The sequence below is a fragment of the Sciurus vulgaris genome (assembly GCF_902686455.1).
Source record: "Sciurus vulgaris genome assembly, chromosome: 11".
Taxonomy (NCBI): domain Eukaryota; kingdom Metazoa; phylum Chordata; class Mammalia; order Rodentia; family Sciuridae; genus Sciurus; species Sciurus vulgaris.
The window spans coordinates 97,610,069-97,633,904 of NC_136472.1; the positions used below are offsets into that span (position 1 = coordinate 97,610,069).

Consider the following 23,836-nt stretch of genomic DNA (forward strand, 5'->3'; position numbering starts at 1 on the left):
TTTATTTCTCCATAAGCTTGAAAGCATCTACTATCAAGTCAATCTTTTTTACAGTTCATTTTTAAAGCAACAGCTGGTCATCTTGTGAAAACATAACATCTGTCAGCTCAACTTCAGAAACAAAAATAAAATCTACATCACACTAAGATGATAACTTTACTTTTGCTTTGGGTTTGATCAATGGAGTGGTTGGCTTCATTTTGTTAACATTTCAGTGAGCAAAATGTGTTTAACCTCTAATTAGAGTTTCATGGAAACTGACCTGTTATTCATTCTAACTCTGTATAAGTTATCAGTCTGGGAGTTACATTTGGTCTATTGCCATCTTAGATCCTTTATTATTTGAAAAATAAGAACACATCCCATATAAAATCATACTTCTTCTCTTTAAAAAGAATCAGTGCATTTAGGAACACAAGCATCTAGAGTACCTCATGAAAACAATTGACCAGAGCTAAATAGAGACTGTCATTTAAAAAAAAAAAATTGGGGGGTAAGTTTTACTGACATAATTAATAGAGCATGAAATTCAGTCACTTAAAGTACACAACTCAGTGGTTTTTAGCATATTTATATAGTTATTCATTGTCACCACAGTATTAGAACTTTGTTATCACTCTAAAAAGAAAACCCATTCTCACTGCCATCAATCATTGCCTTCCCTGCCCACTTCTAGGAAACCACCAATCTACATATTTTTCTATAGATTTCCCTATTCTAGATATTTCATATCAATAGGTAGTCTGGCTTTTCTGTAATTGTTTTCTTTTACTCAGCATAACATTTTCAAGTTTGATCCATGTCGTAGCAGGTATCAGAACTTAATTTTTTCTTATTGTTGAATAATATCCTATTGTATAGATATACCATACATTTTATTTATCCATTTATCAGTTGGTGGACTTTTGAGTTGTTTATTTTTCTAACAATGCTGCTATGAACATGCTGCTATGAAACTTTTATGCTTCCATATGTTCTCATTTCTCTAGGTTGTATGTTCATGAGTGGAATTGCTGGGTCATATGATAACTTAGTGTTTAAATTTTGGAGGAGCTGCTCATGTCAATCTATTTTCCAAAGTGACTGCAACATCTTATATTCCACCAGCATTGTATGAGGCTTATAATTTCTCCACATCGGTGCCAAAACTTGTTTTACAAGGCTGTCAATTTTATGAAGGGTATCTTCTCAAGTGGTCTATGTCCCCAGCCCTCCTGTCTTTACACCAGACTTTCTTTACTTTTTTTAGCACTTGCCCACGCATTTGAGCTGGCAAGACTGATCCACTCATCCATCCTTCCATGCACAAGACGTTTTTAGATAGTATATGTGGCATGCTGTTCCACAACTAACAAGCATAGTACTAAACCCTGGTCCGTGCCCTCAAATACCCAAAAGCCCCATAGAGCAGACATGAATCACTGCACTACAGTGTGGTAAACATTACGAGGTAGATCTGCCCCACACATTATGAGAACTGGGAGGAGAAATAACCCAGAGTGTAGAAGACAGTTCAGGGAAGGATTCCCTAAAGGAGTAACCTGATAAAAAACAAGTCAAGGGTAATCTAGGAAGAGGAATAGTGGGCAAAAGTCAAAGCAGTCAGAAGAACTGACCATTTATTGGCAGAGCACAAATATCAGAAAGAAGGTTAGGACAATGATATTGGAGAAGGAAAGCAGAAGTCAAATTTTAAAAGCCAGTACACTGAACTATCCCACAGCAGGGGCTCAGATTATACTTTGTTGTTGCCAGTAAGTTAATATACAGAAAGGAACATTCTAGTTTAGTATCATGTTTTTAGTATGAACATTTTTATTAGCTGTACTGGATAGAAAATCCTACTAAATGAATTACACACATCTCTCCTGTCTTAAATTATTTTTGCAATGTCAAATTTTCTTTTGATGACTCAAGGGTACTGTTATAATTAACAATTATACCATGCTGCCAATAAAATATCAATGCTATAAGTGTGTTTAAGTGTCATGGGATTTTTCCATCTAAACTAATAATATACTAGTTGACTAATCATCTTTTTTATACAAAGTTAATAGATAAATTGACAGCAACAAAAATTAAGTCTTAAGTACTGATCTCCTCATTTTTTTCCTGATATACTACAGGGTAAAAGTAAAGGATAAAGTTCATAAGAAATAAATAGTATTTTATGCACTTATTTTGCATACATGAGCTCCATATCAAATCTTTTTTATTTAAAAATTTTATGCAGGCTCTTGAATGCTTTTGAGAGTAGTATTCATGTGTTTTTTGTTTGTTTGTTTGTTTAATCCTCCTACTCTACATGTGATCTGGCAGATATCTAAAGGGAGAGCATCTCCCTTGGCATGAATATAGATGGTATCATTTGGGTTATAAACAAGTCCCACTCTTCTCTCTTCTACTAACAAAACATATGAGAAGTCATGTCAATATCAGAGGTTTTATAGTTCGGATCTGAAATGTATCCCAAAGTCTTATGTGTTGGAGACTTGGGTCCCTAGCTGGTGGCACTGTGGAAAGTAGTGCAAACTAGATGACGTGGGACCCAGTTGGAGGAAATAGGTCAGTGGAGGCTGCTCCAGGAGAGGGGGATCTCTTGTCCCCAGTCTTCCTCTCTTTTCCTCTGCTTCCTGGTGACCATGAGGTGAGCAGTTTTGTTCCACAATGTGCTCCCTGCGTTGATGCTTTGCCCATAATCTATGGAACTGAGTAACCATGCCTGAAACCTGAGGCAAAATAAATCTTTCCTCCTCTAAGTTGATTTTTTCAGGTATTTTGTCACAGAGACAGAAAGATGACTAACTCAAAAGGGTTCTAAGGACAAACATAAATTCCCTAAACTTTATAATGTTAAATAAGAAAGAAAAACAATCGCGACATGAGTAGGTACTATATGCTCCCATTTTAAAACACACATATGTATATATGATGTATTAATAGAAATATATGAAAGAGTATACAGAAAATATATACACATTACTTTACTTATACATGTATTTATATACACATTAATTCATATTTGTATATAAATATAAAAATATTAAAGAATATACATAAAATGTTTTTTAAAAGTAAATTTCAAACAGTTTGGATCTTTAATTCCTATCAATTGTCTGGGGCACACCTCACAAATGCCTATTACAAAAAGATGGGGTCAGCAGCCTGGATGAATGAAGAACCTTTGGTAAATAATATCCTAAGATTCTAAAATTTCAGACCTGCTTTGATTTATGGTTGTTCTTAATTCTGACTTCTCTTTTTCCTTTAATCTTCCTTAAAATAGATAAAACAGGTTATAGAAGGAAAGAGAAAGAGATGTAAGGATTCAGGCATGGGGACACACATTTATAATTCCAGCTACTCAGGAGGCTGAGGCAGGAAAATCACTAGTTTGAGGCCAGTCTGGACAATTTAGCAAGACACTGTCTCAAAAATAAAATGGAAAGCACTAGGAATGTAGTTTGGTAGCAGAGTGCTTATCTAGCTGGATTCAAATCCCGGCATTGAATTTTTTTTAAAAAAGACATAAAGGATTTAAAATAAAGATTACAACTGAGGAAAGAAAAATACAAAAAGGATGATAAGGGAAATCAATTTCAAGAAGTCTTGTAAGAATTTGAATGAGTAGTTATATATTTACTACATGAATTTGGGGCAGTCCCTAATTTCAAAAAGCATATGACTTCATCCTTCATCCCAGAATATTTCCAGGGTAAATCCCTTTGCAAATCACATGTTTTAAAATCCTTCCTCTGTTCTCATTTTTACTTATTACATTATATGAAAATACCTACTTCTGTGCAAATTTTAGAACCCATGACATAAATTTTGCCCCATAAATCTTCATACCAAAAATCATACTTTGATCCAGGTAGCTACTTCTGTTGTGAGTTGAAGCCTAAAAGACCAAAGGCCTTTGTTCTTGTTTCTGGCCTTTGAAATACGATATTGGAAGTATTAAAATGACCTAATAAAGTAGGGAATTTTAATGACCTAAGAAAGTACAGAGTTGCTATTACAAATTTGGTCTTGAATTTGGTTTTGAATCTCAGTTCTGCCAATTAACTGTGTGATTTTGAAAAAGTTACTAGATAAATCTGAGCTTTCAGGATCTAATCTGTAAAATGTAGATAATACTAGATCTATCTCATAGGGTTTCCATGAAGTGTAAATGAATCTCATATGTGTAAAATACTTAGGATAGTACCTGGTACATAATATGTCCTTTTAGTGTTTTCTCTGCCAGAGATCTGAAAAACTCATCTATGTAAAGGGGTTAGAACTGTGCAGTTCCATTTGATAACCGCTAACCACACGTAAGAACTTTAATTTATAAAATTAAATAGCACTGTGGCTTCAGTTTCTATGTTGCACTAGCCACATTTTAAGGGCTCCACACTAAATATGGCCATCACATTGGCCCAAGGAGGTAGAGAATACTTCCGCCATTTCAGCAATAAGAACAAACAACAAAGACCTGAGGAATGGAATCCTTGAGTCAGGCAACTATTAAAGTACTGAGAAAGGGTTTACTCTGAACCATATGCTACATGAACTCCTTAGAGTTTCTGATTCAGTAGATCTGGGGTAGGACTCAATAATTTGAATTTCTAATGAATTCCCAGGTGATATTGGATCAGACTTTGAGAATCCCTGGTCTAGCTTGACAGTCCTTAATCTAGAGTACCCATACCTGTGAGGTATACGAAGTCTTTGCAAGAGATACAAGAACAGCAGGAAAGAAGTACAGAACCTTGAAGGTCAAGAACAATCATCAAAACAGTCGATTACTGACTCCAAAAACTTGAGAGCCATGAATTCTTGGGCAAGTTATTTTAACTTTCTGAATTTCTGTTTCCACATTTACAAGCAGAAGCAACATACCTACCACTCAGGTTTCCTGTAAGAATCAAACAAGTTGGTACTGGGGTTGCAGTTCAGTGGTATAGCACTTGCTTCCTCCATGTGAGGTATTGGGATTTATCCTCAGCACCACATAAATAAGTAAAATAAAGGTATTTTGTCCATCTACAACTAAAAATATTTTTTAAAAAATCAAACAAACTAGAGTAAATAAAACTAAGGACTGACATGGTGTTATTTATGCTTTCATGTCAGCTAGAGAATAAAGCCCAAGCCTCTTAACTTCTGGATAGACCATAAAGGATTTGCCTTACCATCTTTCATGTCTCCTCTTCTCTGTCACTTCTCCTAGCTCTAGCTCACTGATTATCATATTTCATTGATTCTAAGCCACATATTTTTCTATTTTAACTTCTTTAGAAGAGAACATGTTTTATCGTCTAAGCCTTCTTGCAATCATTGTTAGTCAGCTGTCAATCATTGCCATAATGTAGTTTTTATCATAGATGCATATACAAAGATTAAAGGCAATGGCATACAACGTTTCAGAATAGATGACAGTGACTTGAAAATAAAAACTGGATACAGTAGTGAAGCATTCCTTTCAAGCATAAGAAACAAGTATGTGTATGAAGGTGTATGTGTGTATTGGGGACTGCAGGGAGTACATAAGAAACAGTGGGGAATTGGATTTGTTTGGCAGCATTCTGGAACTGTTAGTCAGAATAGCCTAGCTCCATATACTTGTAAAGTCAGTTTAATTGCCTAGCACCAAAAAAAATTTTTGGTCTGTTTTGGGTTCTTTGAATTCTTTAAAGAAATACATCATCACCAGCTGGGTGTGGTGGTGCACACCTGTAATCTCAGCAACTCAGGAGGCTGAGGCAGGAGGATCTAAAGTTCAAAGCCAACCTCAGCAACTTAGTGAGTCCCTAAGAAACTCAGTGAGACCCTGTTTCTAAATAAATACAAAAAAGGGCTGGGAATTGGCTCAATGGTTAAATGCTCTGCGTTCAATCCCTGGTACAAAAAAAAAAAAAGAAAGAAAGAAAGAAATACATCACCAGTGATCTGTTTGCCACAGAGAAAAATGGTGTGTGGGAAAATATAGGCAGTGAAGATTTCAAGATGAAAAATGACTCAAGAGAGCACATCTCTGAATGTGAAGGAGTTGAGTAATACTGTAGCAAATTTATTTTGTTTATATTTTCTTTTTATATGTTCATGAATATTATATGTATGTATATATGTGTATATACACATATATAACCCAAATTTATATCTAATTTAGTATAAAAAAGCCATTTCAGTAGACAGAAAATAATAACTTTAAATATAGTTTAATGGATAATAACCCCCCACATTTTCCATTTTCTCCTTGTGTTTGTGTGTGCTTGTTTCTTGAAGGTCAGTAAAATATCATGGCTGGTTACAATTTATCGAAGCTTAGAATTAATGAAATAAGGTATTCATTGTTTTCAAACATAGTGCTTAGCACTTTAAAGGAAATTAAGCAAATGTTTGTTGAAATAAATTAATGAATCCTTCAGGATGGAATAGTGAAATAGTGTCTGGCCCTGAATGCCTCTCCAAGGAAAGGGATACTACACAAATCATCCCCCCAGGTAAATGTGGGAATTGTCACACTGCCCAGGTATCAGTTTTTCTTAAGCGATCCCTGCTACCCTTCAGTTTACTCAGTGCAAAATTCTGCTCCAAGAAGATTAACATAGTAATAACAAAAATGAGTTTTATCAATAAGTTCAACTCCCTAAAAGAATTTTTAAACCTCCTTTAGAAATCATGCCATTTTCAATTTTTATTATAATTCTCTCAAGATAATTTTGTTAGCTATTCCCATGAAGAAGATGATCCTTGGTTTTGTGTGAGGGATTTGAGCTGACCCACATGTCTGGAAAACTCTCCCTGTGCTGCAAACCAGAGCTGCTACACTGAAACATGAAGCCTGCCATGAACAGGCATCAATCACAACAAGGCTATTCATGCTGTAGTTGATGTCTAGCAATATACACCTCCAAAAAAATACCACAGTTCTTTTTAAAACTATTCAAATACCAGTTTCTCTAATACAACCTGCATTATAGCATAGAAGCAATTTCATCCATCCACATGACAGAAAGGAAGGGTAAAAGAAAGCTTTGACTTTGATAATCTTTAAAGAATCATAATCAGTTTGTGGATCTTTGGCAAAAATTTTTAAGATACTCATTATTGTTTTTTGGTAACAAAGCCTGGCAATTTTTCAAAATCTTGTTTCATTGTTTATTGAGATAAATGATGAAACAGAATTTTTTGTTCCTTTCTATTCTTACCAACCACTAGCTATGTAACATTGAGGAGATAACTTACCCTCCTTTTTCTGTGGCTATTTTGTTTCTTGTCAGTAAAATTAGGGTATAAAAGTACATATCTCATAGGTTTTTGTAAGGATTAAATAAATACCTATAAAGTACTTAGAGAAGGCCTAGCACATAGACCCCCAAGAAATCTATTTTTATTATTACTGGACATAATGGTATTAGGCCAACAGAGTTATATGAATAAATAGATTAGTGAACTAATGAAAGAAGTAGAATGACCTTCAAAGATACTTAGGTTTTCAATAAAAGACGAAATGAGGGTTAAACATTCTTAGTACCTTTTCTTTCTGTCTTCTCCCTTCACCCAGATTATTATGCAGACATAATGAACATAGCACAGGGACCTCAGAACAGTATATCAGAGTCAACTGATGGCTCCCCAAATATCTGTGGGAAGAGAGAGGAAGGAATAATAGTGCACTTTCCAAGAGCACAACCCACCTGTATCTAGCAGTGCCTGGTAAAAGCATGATTACATGGGATGCCGAGAGGGCAGGGGACCCTGTGCAAACTTCCAGCCCTTCTGTGTATGCCTTCCTGTCTGCATTGAGATATATTAGGTTTTTCCAATTTGACAATGTGCCAGCTATGTAACCTCATATTGCCTAACGTCTGTAAATTTTAACACTGTTATTTATAAAGTGGACATTAAAAAATAGAAAAGCGGCTGTTCTCAAGAGCAAATTATGTTTGTATGACAACTAGAAAAAGACCTGCTACAGAGTAGATATTCAAAAAATGTTAGTTGCTCCAAATATATGTAAATATTTTAGACTATTTATCTGCAGAAACAGCAACTTCCATTGAACTGTATACAATTCTAGCTAACATTATTTCTCTGCCTTGTTGGAGCTGAGTTAGCTGGATTGGTACAGAACAGTGATGCTATAACCATGAAAGTTGTTTGGGTATCTGTAACACTGGTTTTGATATGCTGCTCCACAGGGCATTCTATAAGAACTGTGATTCAGTCAATCCCAGTGGTTTAAAGAATCTTAAGCAGCACACCAAATTTTAGATACCAAAGTTTAATTGAAATTTGGCATATAGATGAGCACTTCTTCATATATTGAAAGCTAGCAGAAGATTCTAAAACAAAGAGCAATCAGAAGTGGTAATTTTAACCAACTGGATCCAATTACATTAACATTTTTTATGAAAGGGAGGAAAAAAAGAATGGACTCAAGAAAATGTTTTCCTTTTATGATTTTTGCTCTCTAAAAGATGAATTGCCTTATGAAGCTACTTCTTATAACTCAAGGAACATAGTTGTCTACAGAAAAAAAATTATGTGATGTCTCTTAGAGGTAAACAAACATTCTGCTACAGAATAAATGCGATCATTTAAGTACATCTGGTAATCACTCAACAACCTACAATGATGGCACCCTAAAAATATGTGTCATGCAATAATTTATTCCCAGGGGGCACAATTGCTTTAGGTCAGGGGAGTTTTAGAAACAAAATGGGTGGTTTTCTAACACGTAGAACATGGACCTCCAAAATAGTCAATTGTAAGAGACTCACCCATCCAAGTGGTTGGGGGAGATGTTGATTCCTAAATGAAGAATGGAAATCAGAGCCAAAGGCAATTTTTACATTTCTTTCTCTCCTGGGAAGAAGCTGTCAAAATACAAATCTTTAACCTTTAAAAAATGTTTTTATTTTCAAATTTTAAGTCTCTTAATTTTAGGTATTATCAATTTTTCTATATGTAATCTGAATTTTAATTCTTCCATTGAGTTTTTGTTTAATTTTAAGAATTGTATTTTTTCATTGATATGCTACATTTATCTGCTTTAACCAAAGTCTAGGTCCTGGCTCTAGGGTTATATATATATATATTATTTCAAAGGACATAATAAATATTGAGACATTCACTGAATTCTAATCAACTACATGTGTATTAAAAATCATGGCATCATGATTTTGATTGATTTCATTTATCATTTGATGACTATGTCTTGTAAGAAAATGAGCACTTTGCTTTTACTTGGAAATCCTCTATACTGTTGCTGGGCTGTCATTGCTCTGATGTAACTGCACCTGCAGGGTCAGTGAGCAAAGTCACACCTCTGCCATTAAGTGAGGTCTTTGTTTCAATTAATGAACACACAGAAAATAAGGAGACCCTAAAGAAATAAATAGATTTTGAAAGACAGATCTTACATTTAGACAAAATGGGAAAAGGTACTTCTATCTGCACTAGTGCTATTAAGGAACAAATCCACTGAGGACGGTCTGAGGAGGTGAGGCAAGAACACTCACTGTCAGTTAAAAGAAGTTTGGGAATAGGCCAGGATTAGTTCTTAAGAGGCTCCAAGACTTCAGAATGAGCTAGAAGAGCAGATATAGTCAGCCATGAGTTTTCCCCATTCACTCCTTTTGGGTATCCCTGAGCATGTAGCAGATCCTGGTGAAGATACAGGTTTGCCTCAGGAGTGAGTGTAGGGGAGGCTTCAAGGGATGGGCCCAGGACTACAGAGCTAAAAGGTGGCATGTTGGTGGCAGTGGTAAGCAGTGAAAGATTCCCCAGAAGTGAATTGTAGTGACCGGCAGCTGGAATATAAGAGTACATCTTTCTGTGTACACAACATCTCTTTTACCTAAGAGGAACCAAGTGTTTCTTTTTTAAAGGAGCTAGCACCACTTTATTCCTTATTAGAATAAATATTGAGAAGGAGTAGCATGTCTTTGCTGAGGAATAAATCAATTGAAACCTTCTCATTACTATGTTTGGTAAGTATAGGGGATGAAGGACTCCTCCAACTCTAGAGGCTTATAGTCTAGGGGAATGGGGGAGAGATATGCAAAAAACCAATTGTGAAAAATGTGAAACAGATGTTTAAAAAATTCTAAGTACCAAAAATAAGGGAAAGAAAACAAGTATAAAATAATTTAATAGGTCTGAGGCCATACTCAAACTTCAATCTTAAACTTTCTTAAGAAAGCAGTGTACTCTATCAGCAATTAATGTCAGAAAAAATTTTCTAGTTTGCAGTTTGAATTTTTCATTCCCTTATTTAATACATAAATGTATTCAAAAGTGAGTTTATTTTGCCTGGAAAAAAGAAGGCTATCTTTTGTGAATTTTATTTATTGGTGGTCTCTGATATTAGGTTACTGTATCTCTCTTAAATCAGAACTTTGAAATCTGGGTCCAAAGGTTTATAAATGGGTTTCAGCTTATCCAAAACCCCCCTGAAGTCAATAAAAATTTTAAAAGATCTATGACACATTTTCTTAAAAAACATTCTTTGTTTTCATCAAGTGAAATAGGGGATGGAATTAACACTCTGTCTGGATTTCTCCTAAAACTGTGATTCAGTGATGTGACCCTGTAAAAGATGTTTGTCCATATCCACGTTTAAAGCAACCCTATCAGCCTAGAACACTGATTCCCCATAAAACTCTACATTAATAAACAATGCCTTCTATGTAAAAGAAAACCCATAGTTCTTAAAATCTATGCATGATACAAACTATGTATCAAAATACATTGTGAGTGCATTTCCATTTTAAATATTTTAAATTTTAAAACTCACTCCTCCAAGTCCTTGTATTTTAGTTAATTTTTTTTTTATTGTAAACAAATGGGATTAGTTAATTTTTAATATCTCCTTTCATCTTTGTTGGATGTTCTGAAATTTAAATGATATGTTTAAATGGTTTCTTTTTTGTATCACACTAATATTACCGTATTTCACAAACAGAAGAATTTATCATTTCTAGAAAATCACTCATTATATATTCAAATGACACCTTTCTCCCATTCTTTTATTTTCTTCTTTTGGGACCCTTATCTTATAGTTTCATGACTCTTAATAATATTTATATCTTCCAAATCTTTATGTCTTTGCATTTTGGATATTATCATCAGTTATGCTAAGTCTAATCTGTATTTTAATCCTTCCTTTGAGTTTTTTTTTCCTACTTTAAGAATTATATTTTTTCATTTATAAATGTCTGTTATCTATTTTTTAAGACAAGTCTTGTTCTTGTCTTAGGGTTTTATATTTTTTATATTGTCAACATTTTTATACATATTTATTTTATATTTCCTTTCATGTTGTTACATCATCTCAAGTCTCTATGGATCCAACCGTGATGTTACGCCTTACGTTGACACACATAGGATTGTATTGTCCACTGACTATCTGTTGATTATTTCCTTGTGTTTTGTCATTGATTACAGTGAGTATATCTCTAGCAGGACTTGTTTTGTTCATTAAAACTCTAAGCAGTCTACATGGTTGGGGCTATTCTTTCATCATGCTTTTGTGTTTTACTTTTCTAGGAGTCCCAAGGGTAGTTTTTAGTTTGAGGTTTTCTAAGTCTTGTTAGATTAATTAATTAATAAAACAAAAACTCACATGGCATGTAAGCCCTAAAATGAAATTCTGGGGGGAGATTTCTTTTCTTCTTACTAGTAGTTTCTTGATCTCACTTTGTGCTGGTGGGCAAAGTTTTCTAGCCTAACCCTTTAGTAAAATAAGGTCCTAATTTTATGCAAGCAATGTCTTAGTTCCAGCTCTCTGCTCCACTTGAAAACAAAGCCTTACCTTCTTTCTGTCTCATATAGACATAAGACTCCAAGTGCCTTGGTCACTGAGACCTATTACTTCCCAGAGTGGCCACAGCATCACTTCACAATCTACACTATGGATTGTAACTGTTTTGTTCCTGCAATTGGTACTCCCTTTTAATTTCTGAAAATTAAGCAAAGTTTTTAAATCATTTAAAATATTTTATCCAGTATTTCTTTGTGTTTATAACCATATTTTTTTAAATATTATCTTTGTTTACTGTATTGCCAGAGCTTTAATTTACTGGTTAGTTTTTCATAATTAATCAATTAGCTCTTCCCAAGCAAAAGTTCAGTCAGACTGTTTCATTTCTTCAGACTTTAGAAGTCCTTAGTATATATTTCTGAGATTCTTCATTATGTTCAAAAGTAATAGTCTAGAGATATAATTTTTTAATTTTAAATAAAGGAGCTTTGATATACCTCCTGGGACTTCAGCAGGACTTGGACCTTTCCTGCTAATCATTATTTAAAAATTGATTAGAGTACATTCCAACCGAAAGGTGGAATAAAATAACATTAGAAATTTTTCTTCTAAGCACCATTTTAAAGTTATTTTATCCTATTCAGACCTGAGAATATGTAATTGCTTCAAACAAGACAATTTACTAACATTTTCAGTAGAAAAACTCCAAAAATATGTTAAAATCTTCCTACAGAAGTGAACTGTGAAACAATATTTTACCAAGAGTCATAGTACTTATACCACAGAAATAGCAATTACAAAGATTTGTCTTATAAGAGAAAATCTCAATGATTTAGGAAGATGGTCATACTGTTTCTAAAGTACACTAGTGATTGCCACTATTACAAATAATATGCAAAATTGCTTAGATCATGAGCTAAAAACATATAGGAGTGTTTATTTGTACTTTTTACCAGAGGGAAGTAATTTTCTCTAACTTTTTCTCATACATCATAGATGTTGAAGTAGTTTATTGGTTAAAATTTTCAATTACTTGATTTTTCACCTGAAAAAATAAAATAAACTACTAGTCAAAGAAAACAGTTGGTGAAAGGTATCTATAGAACCATTGGGCAATAATAGATTCAGATAACACCAAGTTCTAATTCTGGAATATGGGTCACACTTAAATGCCTTATAGTATGTTCAACACAACACAGAGAATGCATATTATGAGTTGAAGCACTTTAAAATATTGTTGTTCATCCCTCTATCAGTTCTATACCTTTAAGGATAGTCCGGGATTCCTGAACCAAAAGAGAGAAATAGTAGATAATGTAAAAATATATACATATAAATCAGTTAAGCAGTAAGCCACATTTGAAGAAAACTGAGGAAAGTTTTCAGGACAACTTGGAATTATTACTTTATTTAGTCTCACCACTGACCTATAACCACAGGTTTTTAAAACCAAATAATTTTCTCCACAGACACAGGAACAAGTGACTATAGAGATTATGAAAGAAAAAAGAAAAGATTCTGCTTATAGGATAATCTACTTTTTTCTGAAAGAAAGAAAGAGAGAGAAAGAAAGAAAGGAAGGAAGGAAGGAAGGAAGGAAGGAAGGAAGGAAGGAAGGAAGGAAGGAAGGAAGGAAGGAAGGAAGGAAGGAAGGAAGGAATTAAGTCTCTGACTTAACCCAGTAAGTAAGGTTACCAAACATACAACACTCAGGCTTAGTAGAACTCAATTTAATCCCCATTTTAAAAGTCCGTCTGTTTTAGATATGTTTTAGATATATGTATTTTAAGGCAAATTTGAAAACAGCTGCATTCCTAATATGTTTTTTTTTTGTTTTTCTATTATTATTTTTTCTTGGCGTATATCTTCTTGACATTCAGAATGTAGTCCATGGACTATCAACCTGATATCACCTGAGCAATTGTTAGAAAGGCACAATCTCTGATGCAGAGATTCAGAACTTGCATTTAAACAAACTCTCCGGGTACTTAATATGTCCATTAAGGTTCAAGAAGTCTGTACTATGAGATATAGAAATATTTTCTAATTTAACATTTAATTTTCTTTTGGGGGTGATGAAAATGTCTTGGAATTAGATATTGGTGATGGTTCCCAAACTTAATGGGATGAATTAAACAAAACTGCACTGTACAATTTAAAATGGGTGTATTTTTTTCACTGTGTTAATTATGTCAACTTTTTATAAAGGAAAAAAAAAGGATAAATATAGAAAACGCTTATAACTGTATACAGCACATAGATGAATGGAACCAGTTCCAACTATTTTCTTTCATCTTGGAGAAAAAAATAGAGGCTCCGTTTCCTCGGGTTCTGTACTTACTGCACAAGAAAATCAAAACTGGCTTTGACTCTGGGCAGCACTGACCAGAGTTCTCCCACCGCGAGGATCTGCCAGAAGACCATCAGGCTGAAAGGTCCCACCAACCTAGACCTGTTTACAGAGCTGAGAACCACTTTTCTCGGGAAACAGAGTGCGGATGGATGTGACAGGTCAGAGGCAAAGAGGCAGAAATACTATGTCTGCCAGCTGCACGTGTTGTCGCACAGCCTGTGGGAACGTGGGGACTTTTTTTTATCCTGGATTCCACCCTCTGCCCGCCCACAAACCCTCCCCCTGGACAATCTAGATACTTAAAAGCTTGTAGTTACTCAGAGGCCACTATAAACGACCCCGAATGTCCTCACATCTACTGTTCTTGAGTCTCCGGGTCTGCACTCTGAACAGGCTCATCTCCGACGTCCTCTCTAAAAGCTTCGCGCAGCCAGTGCAGAAGCTAAAAGGCAGAGGGCTACAAGGCAGGTCTATCCCTTTACACTCACATCTCCGAACTTTCTGCCTGGTTGGCTGCCCCAAAGGTCTGTGTGCACCTCCAGAAGGGCTGAGAGGCAGAACTTGGAGAGTGCCCGCGCTGGGGTTCTGGAGTTTCTCTGCACGCACCAAGGCAGCTCCAAGGACCCCTAAAGTCTAGTCATTTCTCCCACATAGACTGTCACCGGGGCCCCCAGCATCGCTGAATCAGTCCCCTCTTCAATCATGCCTGTTGCGCAGTGATACTGAGTCTGTGGGGGGCACAGAGTTACCCACGATGAAGAAACTGACCAGCTGTCTGATCACCCGTAATGAGGATGATACTCTGCTGTTTCACTCTTCTGGGCAAAGAGACCCTCTGCGTGCTCACCAAGACCAAACCCAGAGCCACCTTTTTCCCTCCGCTTGCTGAGGTCCCAGTGGTGGCTCGCACGGAGTTACCGTCACCAATCCTTAGAGGCACAACGCGAGTTCAAATGCGCGCGCGGACCTTGCTCTTACACCCCTGAGAGCTTACAGTCTCCGGCGGTGCACCCCGCGCCCGCCCCGCCTGGCTACCCGCACTTACAAGCCGGGGTAGTAGCCGTAGGGAGGCAGCGGGAGCTGCGGGCAGTCATCGTCTCCCAGTTCCGAGTCCATGAGCAGATAGTCCTGGCTTTCGTTGCGCCGCGCGCCGGCTCCGGCAGCCGCCGAAGGAGAGCCGCCCCGCCGGGGCACGAACGCAGGGTTCTGGTTCATGGCAAGAACGCTCGACTGGCCTGGGCCCTGTTCCTGGGGGAGGGGTCGACAGTTCCAACAGGAACCCGATGCCTAGAGGCCCCGTTACCTGTCGAACTGGTCCGGGGCAAAGCGATGCCCAGGGGACAAGGATGAAGCAAACGCCTAGCAGTCTGGGCTCTGCGCGTGGCTTCCCCTGTGGAGAAGTCACTGTTGAGGGGGGGCGCAAAGGGGACCTTGAACTGAGCGCGTCTGGCCAAGTGGACCTCACTGGGAGGTGGCCAGGGCTCCGGGACAGAGTGCACAGGAGGGGCTGAGGGTGGCAGCGCAGCCTGAGAACCGAGAGCACGAGAGACCAAGCTGAAGTTACTATGTCAACCGAGAGTCTCCAGTCCTCAGCTCCCGCCTTCTTCCCCCGCATCCTCCGTCATGATCCCCACCTTTAAAGGGATCGGAAGGACGTTCTAGAAAGCAGTCAAAGCCGGTCTTGCAACCACAACTTCCAGAGTCTGAATAAACCTAAACTAGGCGGAGCCATACACGCACTTTGGGGGAAGGGGCCCTGCTGCCAGAGTCTGCTTATTTAGTAACAACACCAACTGAGGACTTTCTAGGAAGCTTCCCTTAAGTAATACTCGATTTAGACACAAGGACAGTTTTACAAAAATGGCATGAAGTCTCTCCTTCCTCCAGACTGCCTTAATTTTCTTAGGGCATTTTTGCTCCTACTTCCAACCCCCAAAGTTATTAAGACTTTAAAATGAACAATGCTCTATATTCCCAACACCAGATATTCCCACTTCCTGAGTAAACCAACAGAAATAGGCAAAGCATTTTCCAATGATACCCGTAAAGAAACCAGCAACCTGTGTCCTTAGGAGAAAAATCCTTCTATCGCTGTGAATAACAGAATTATTTCTCGGACAGCTGTTTCTCACGTTTCAGAAACATTTTTAAGCCATCATTTAAAATTCCCATAATCTGCGTATATGTGAGAAGGTCTCAATAAGAATGAATTAGTGTCTGTAGTAGTGCAAACAGGGCCAATTAGGAATCCATTCATTTATTCACCCATATTTAATGAAAGCCAACTGTGTGCCCAGCACTGTTCTAGGATTCAGAAGCAAAGAAGGTACCTGTCTGTGCTCATAAGACATTTCATGGGAGAGACAGAAACACAGACAGCAGTATTAAACAATCACATAAGAAAGTATCAGAACAAAGTCTACAATGAAAATAAGACAGGTTGATGTGTTGTTAATTGGTGGCTGACTACTTCAAATTATGTGATTGTAAAAGGCCTCCCAGAGAAGGTGCTATTTGAGACACACATGTGGCCAGCCACAAAAAGGTCAGAAACACATTATAACTGGACTGAAGAAAGTGAATGTCTGAAAACCTAAGGTACCTTTGCTTCCAGTGAACAGGTGCACAATGAAATGGATGTAAGTGTGAGCAAAGGTGGGGGGGGGGGCATAAATTTAGAAAGTTTTACACCAAGAACCAAAGCTCAGAGAGGAAAAACCTGAGGTCCTAGCTCTGTAATTGACAGATATGTGGAATGGGTGGCTGGATGGACAGAGGGATGAAGTATAAAAAAGAAAAAGAAAACATTCTTGGCCACTGAAAAGAGATTTTTCCCTGAAAAACTAACCTGGATCTTTCTGAAGTTGTTCATTCTTGATTTAAGAACTTTCTCTTTTGATCTCGCAACATGTGGAGCCATGATTTAAAAGTATTCAGATACTTTACCCAGCAATAAAATACTCCACTTGAAATTTGTTTGTTTATGGAAACTTATCTGTAAGTGCTCAACAGCTCTGAGGTTTGAATGAATTGGTTAATGAATGTTTCATTTAAATAGTGCCAAGGTAATCTGAGATTAGGAAACAATTTAGTAGGGAATGTAGCATTCAAATATTTTCTACTTGGCTCAAATTCTGTAAGTTAAAGCAAAGTTAGAAAACATGTATGGTGTTAGTTAAGTGTTAGTCTTTAAAAAAATGAGACAATTTATTTTGTTGTTATAGTTGGTTGAGCTGTTTGTGCTTTTTCTCATAACACTGTTTTTCATTTACACATAACAACCTTCACGCTGAAAAAATTATTACAGTAAACTTATAATGTGACATCAATTTATTATTTGGCAAAATAAGACATCCTTTTTGCTGTTATTTGAAGTACAGTGGGTTCTAGACCAATAAAACCAGGGCATCTATGGAGCTCCCCCGAGAAGGATGGTGGTATACAAAGAATTAGAGGATTCTGAGAGAATTATGATCTGATGAAGTGGAAAGACCAGATGACTGAAATTCTGGAAGCCTACGTTTTCATTCCAACCTTTCCCCACCAAAGCTGTGTGATTTCAGAGAGGACATTTAGTGTCTCGCTGCCTCAGTTGATTCATTTGTAAACAGATCTATAATTACTGAAGACACCTCCCTCTAACTTTGCACATTTTGTAGTCATCTATGTAATTTTAACTCTTTAATTACATTAAAAACAGAGTGAAACCAGTAAAAAAAATGACTTTATATATTTCTAAATTAAGTGCAAACGTGTTGAGTAGATCTAGAATCATGAAAGTTGGGAGAAAAAAAATGAACAATAGATCTCAAGGTTAAATATTGTGAGATGAGTGAACAACTTTTAGTTTTCACAAAGTTGGATGCTTGATACAATTGTGGGTTATGTATGCTTATATAATATGTTTATAGCTTTGGAATAAAAAGAACAGTTGAGTTGTTAGCTGAAACTTGAGGATAATGTGGGCTACATGTCTCTGTGGGTGGATAGAGGGATATCCTTTTTTAATGATTTTATTATTATATTATTACATTTTTATACATGCATGGAACATAATTTGCTCCACTCAGTCCCCAGTACTTCTTCTTTCCCTCCCCATCTCCCTCCTTTTTATTCCTCTACTCTTCTGTCTTCCTCCTATTTGTTTATTGTTTTTTAATTGATGCTTTATAGATACACATAAAGGTGTAATTCACTGTGGCTATTCATGTATGTACAAAGCATAATTTGCTCAAGTTCATTCTGCAGTTTCTTCCTTTTCCTGAGGCGGGATGTCTTTGAGAAGAACATTTACCTCATTGTACATATCTGTGCTGCTTAATTGATAGATTAATTTTTTAAAACTTGATATTACTATTCTTTATATTTTTTTATTGTAAGCAAACGGAGTACATCTTGTTTCTCTGTACATGAAGGAGAGGCATACCATTTGTGTAATAATACATTTATATAGGGTAATGGCGTTTGATTCATTCTGTTATTTTTTCTTCCCCCCACCCCTCCTACCCCTCTTTTCCCTCTATGCAGTCCCTCCTTCCTCCATTCTTGCCTCCCTCCTGAACCTTGATATTTCTATTATAGCACAGTATTTCAAAAAGTCAATAGGGACAAAAATAAAACGGCATGGTTCCCCGAAAAGCAGGCTAGGAGCTCAAGGGAAAAGAAAAAAAAAAAAAAAAAAAAATGCCACTAGGGGCAAGAAGTTGAGAAAATGTTATCAGATGTTTAATGACTCAAGAAACTGAGTTGCAGTTACACAGAGGACTCAGAGCAGCTATAGTTTGTGAAATGCTGTTGACTGAAGAGAAACCAAGGCACAGGAGACTTTCTGGGAAATGAAGCTTGGGGTTAGTTGGCCAGAGCTACAGATAAAATTTAGTTGTAAATGTATCTGGATATTTTAAAGCATGAGAACCTCAAGCCCTGGCTCCTAATGCATATAGAATTCACAGGGGGGAAAAAATGAAAGTATCCTAAAGGTTTCCTTTATGAATGAAAGTCCTGTGTAAGTCCTGGTCAGTGAAATGGAAGTGGGTGAATCTTTGAATCTCAATTTCTTAATTTCCATAGTAAAGTGATTATAATATTACATTTGGAACCTCTCTTGAATTTCAATTCAATTCAATCCCCAGGACACCCCACCAAATAAATATAAATAAATAAATAGAATGAATTGAGCTACTCCGTTAGGTTCTTTATCTGGACACATTAAATGCAGCCTGGGCCTCTAAAATAATTAATATATCTGTTGCAAATTAAATAAACCCTAAGATCCTTAAGAAAAGTCTCAATTTAGAAATTAATCATCATCTCCAAAGATCCAGGAGCATAGTTGATAATATTCAATATCTATTTATGATTATTTTTAAATAATAGAAAACCAACAATAAATTATAAGCATAAGACTAACTTTAGATGAAACTAATATGGAGAAATATCAGATATTTTCCATTAATGTAAGAAATAAGAGAAATATGTTACTATAGGTACTATTAGTCATTATCTAAAAAGTTCTATAAGAAAAGAAAACATGATAAATAAAATGAAGAAAAGTTCAGATGAGAATATGAGTTTATTTGCTTATAGGTTATATAATTTTCTTCTGCAAAAATGCAAGATTTAGGCCTGAGGTTGTGACTCAGTGGTAGAGCAGTTGCCTAGCACTTGTGAGACATTGGGTTCAATCCTTGGCACCACATAAAAAGTAAGTAAATAAATAGAAAAAAGGTATTGTGTCTATTTACAACTAAAAACATTTTTTAAATGCAAAATTTATTACTGAAATGTATTAGGATTGAAAAAGGAGAAGTGTGCTTAGTACAATATTGAATAATATTAAAAGAAAATTTTGAAAATGTAATTTACCATGACTAGCCATATTTAATCAAATTATACCAAAAGCTATAAAATATAAAATACATAAAAATAAATTTAATGAAGAATTGTAAGACAATATAAAACTTCACTAAGATCTAATTGGAAAATGAATCAAAGACCTCAAATTATATAATATAATTTACTGATAACGTTATTATACTTGCATTACATTTATAAATAACTTTAAATAGAATATAATATTTTTAATATTGTCTTCCCATCTAAGGTCAGTTTTTCTCTACTATTTACTTTTTCACATTTCTAAAATTAAATTTGTCAAAATCAAGAAAAATCCACAAAAGGGAAGCAATGAAAGAAACTTGACCTATAAAATAATTTAGTAAATCAAATAATTTAGTAAAACCACTGAATAAAATAAATTTATACTCAACACACAGAAGTATTAATAGAATATAATAGAATGTAGTCTTAAAAACTTGAGATACAAACTATTTTTTATTTGGTATGATAAAGAACATACATTAATTAAAAGGAGAAAAATAAGGAATATTAAATGAATTCATTGGATGTTTCTAGCTCATATCTTTGTCACAAGTGGAATGCATTAAGAAGTTAAGTGTAATTAAAGAAAAAAAAATTTAATAGTAGAGTAAAATACAAGTAGACTTTAATATATATGTTATATATTAAATTATATATAAAAATCAATCTAAGATCAAAATCATATCAGATTCATTTATGATCACAATGGCATGAAACTAAAAATATATAACAGAAAGAAACTTGAGAAATTTACAAATGTGTGAAAATTAAGCAACATTATTCCTGAATAACCTATGAATCAAGAAGAAATCAAGGGCTGGGGATATAGCTCAGTTGGTAGAGTGCCTGCCTCACAAGCACAAGGCCCTGGGTTCAATCCGCAGCAAAAATGAAATGGAAATATGACATACTGCAACTTATTGGATGCAGCAAAAGCAGAGGTAAGAGAGAAGATTTTAGCAATAAACACATTAAAAGAGAAGAAAAGTATCAAAACAACCTAATGCTAAACCTTAGGGGCTAGAAAAAGAACAAAATTGCTTGTGAGAGAATGTAGACCAATGATGCTACTATTAATGTAGCAGCAGACAAGTGGCCTTGACACATTAGAGGCCAGAAAAAACTTCAGAAACAATTTTAAAAATGCAGAGATGCAAGATAACTTGAAGAGACATTTTCAGTGAAGAAAAGCTTTCATTTTCATGAGGAAATGAAGCACTTGACACCAAGGACATTAATAGAGGACTCAAAAGATTGCCTATGTATATGTGAAATCAGAAAAAAAAAAAGAATGAGATTCCTTCATGTGACTTTCAATAAAGTATGCAGACTGTCTGGTAAAAAAGAAATAGAAAAAGTATGCTCAAAATTACAGAAAGAAGGAAATAATGAAGATCAGAGAAAATACTAAATTAAGTAGAGACTAGAAAAGACAATTGAAAATTCAACAGAAATATGAGTTCTCATTTTTAAAAAGATAAATAAAATTGAAAAATCTTAGCTAGACTGAGAAAAACTAAAAGAAGACTTAAATAAAAGCAGAAATGAAAGAAGAGATTTTACAACTGAAATAACAGAAACATGAACAACCTAAACGCCTTCACCAATACTTGAGAATATTTAAGGTTTCAGCTTGAGTTCAAGCCTGCAGGGTAAAATATACAACTGGTTAGGCCCAGAACAACCAAATCATTCTGTTTTGGTCAAGGCAAGTAAAGAACAAGGGCACTAGGGGGACCCTGCAGGGAAACTTAGTGTGTTGTTGGTCAAAGGACAAAAATTTCACTTATATAGGCAGAACAAGTTCAAGAGATCTGTTGTACAACATGGTGGATATAGTTAATAAAAACATATTACTTACTTCAGAATTGTTGAAAGTGTTGATTTCAAATGTTCTCACAACAAAAAATGTTACCATATGAAGTAATACATATGTTAATTAGCTTGATTTAACATCCCACAATGTATGCATTTATCAGAACATCATATTGTACACTTTATAGATTCAATTTTAATTTTTTACTTAATAAATTTAAAATTTTTATATAAATAAAATATTTAATCTTCATATGAGTAAAGCTAGTCTAAGCATTCACTAAAAGATGAAAAAATAAAGAAAAAGATTTAAAGAATTGATTAACAAAAATTAAAACTTTTATTTGTCAATATATGTAGCTAAGAGAGATGAACAGATGCTACCCACACAAGATATTCTATCCCTGGAGGATTCAAAAAGTAGATAACTGAAAGAGCTTTATTCCAACTTGGCAAAGAGCCAGAGTACCACATCCTTCCAGGGTGGGACTGATAATCTCTTCACTCCTTGACCTTTGTCCCTACAAATATAATGGCATTAATGTCTACAACCAAAAAGGTAGCACAAAAAAAAAAAAATCCTATTTTGTATGGACCCACAGTCACATAGGAGAAGCAAATCCTTTCTGAAGGAGAAAATATCATCGGAGGCTGCAGATTACCTCTACAAATTACTTTTAAAATAAAATATTCTGTAATGAAAGACAAAAAAAATCCATTTTAAAAAAGATAATATAAATAAGAACTAAGAGAGAAAAACAGGTGAGAGGAATGAAAATGTAAGGATTGGATTTACAGTACTAGAATTAACTGATGCAACCTGACAATAAATGTCCTCTCTATATTCAGGGGGATAACATCATACATAAAAATTTTAAAGCATAGAAAAGTTATCAACAGTAGACTTGGAGAGGTGAAAAAGAACTAAAATAACATTCAGTAATGTAGTAATTAAAATTAAGAATGAATGGGCTTTAAAGTATATTAGATATAGTTGAAAAAAGAATTAGTAAACAGATAAAAATAATTTCATCCAGAGTGAAGCCCTGGAAGACAAAAAGGTGCGAAAAATACATGAGAAGATAAGATTTGCAAAGATAAAATAAAATAATTTAACAAGTATTCAGATGAAATCCAAAAGTGAGAATGCAGAATGAAGAGTCAATATTTAGAGAGGTAATTGGCTGAGGCCATCACAGAACAGACCTATGATAACAATGCTTGAGTTAAGACAGCCCAGTGAACCAAAAGAAAAAAAGAAAGAAAAATGCAAATAAATCCACTCCTAGAACCATCATAACAAAAAGCATAAAATCAAATAATTTTTAAAAATCCTCACAGCCGGCCATGGTAGTGCAAGCCTTTAGTTTCACTTATGCAGGAGGCTAAGGAGGAGGTTGGCCGGAGCCCAGGAGTTTAAGGCCAACCTGAACAACATAGCAAGACCTGAAAGAACAAAAGAAATGAAAGGAAGGAAGACAGGAATAAATAAATTCCTAAGAGCAGACAAAACAAAGATAGATCACCCATTTGGAACCCCACTTATTTCAAAATGAGGATTATGCTGTGATAATACAAAGCCCCCAAATTTCACTGGCTTAATAAGTGTTGATTTCTTATGCTACATGTTCTTGGCTTACTCTGGCACAGAGGCTAATGGAGCAGCCTCTATTTGCAACACTGCCATCATGGGACCAAGGGGAAAATATAACAGGAGGTCTCCAATCAATAATTAGTTTTCAGATAGAAAATGACATAAATCACTTTCATTCACAATCCATTTCACAGAACTAGTCATATGACCCTAGTGTAACTACAGGATCAGGAAGCTTCCCTGACTTCCCAGAATCTGGGGCTGCCCTGAATTCTGTCCACTTGTCAAGAGGCCATAAATATTATGGATTTTCTACTGTGAATTTACCCACTCCACTGGGTGGCTGTTTTGATCTCACCTCCAGTAAGTCAGAAAAGGGGTAAATTTACGCCATGTAGACTTCTTCCAAGTTTTGGCTCCTCTCAACTATTGTCCC

The 23,836-nt window shown here is 35.4% G+C and overlaps 1 protein-coding gene and 1 long non-coding RNA gene across 4 annotated transcripts in view; both read right to left on the minus strand.

Moving 5' to 3' along the window:
* The window catches only part of TRPC6 (transient receptor potential cation channel subfamily C member 6), a 126,840-nt gene extending 111,074 nt beyond the window's left edge, over nucleotides 1–15,766 (minus strand). For 2 of the 3 annotated variants that reach the window (XM_079101941.1, XM_079101942.1), the window contains exon 1: nucleotides 15,157–15,765. In XM_079101941.1, coding sequence (XP_078958067.1) covers nucleotides 15,157–15,326 — 170 coding nt within the window. In that variant the 5' untranslated portion in view covers nucleotides 15,327–15,765. Of the gene's footprint in view, nucleotides 1–15,156 lie in introns of all 3 variants that reach the window. The other variant, XM_079101940.1, reaches the window with a different exon arrangement.
* LOC306640851 lies at nucleotides 10,466–13,322 on the minus strand. Its single transcript, XR_013757930.1, has 2 exons — nucleotides 10,839–13,322; nucleotides 10,466–10,803 (listed from the first exon to the last, which is right to left on the minus strand). It is a non-coding gene; the product is annotated as an uncharacterized lncRNA (long non-coding RNA).
* Nucleotides 15,767–23,836: the final 8,070 nt, after the last annotated feature.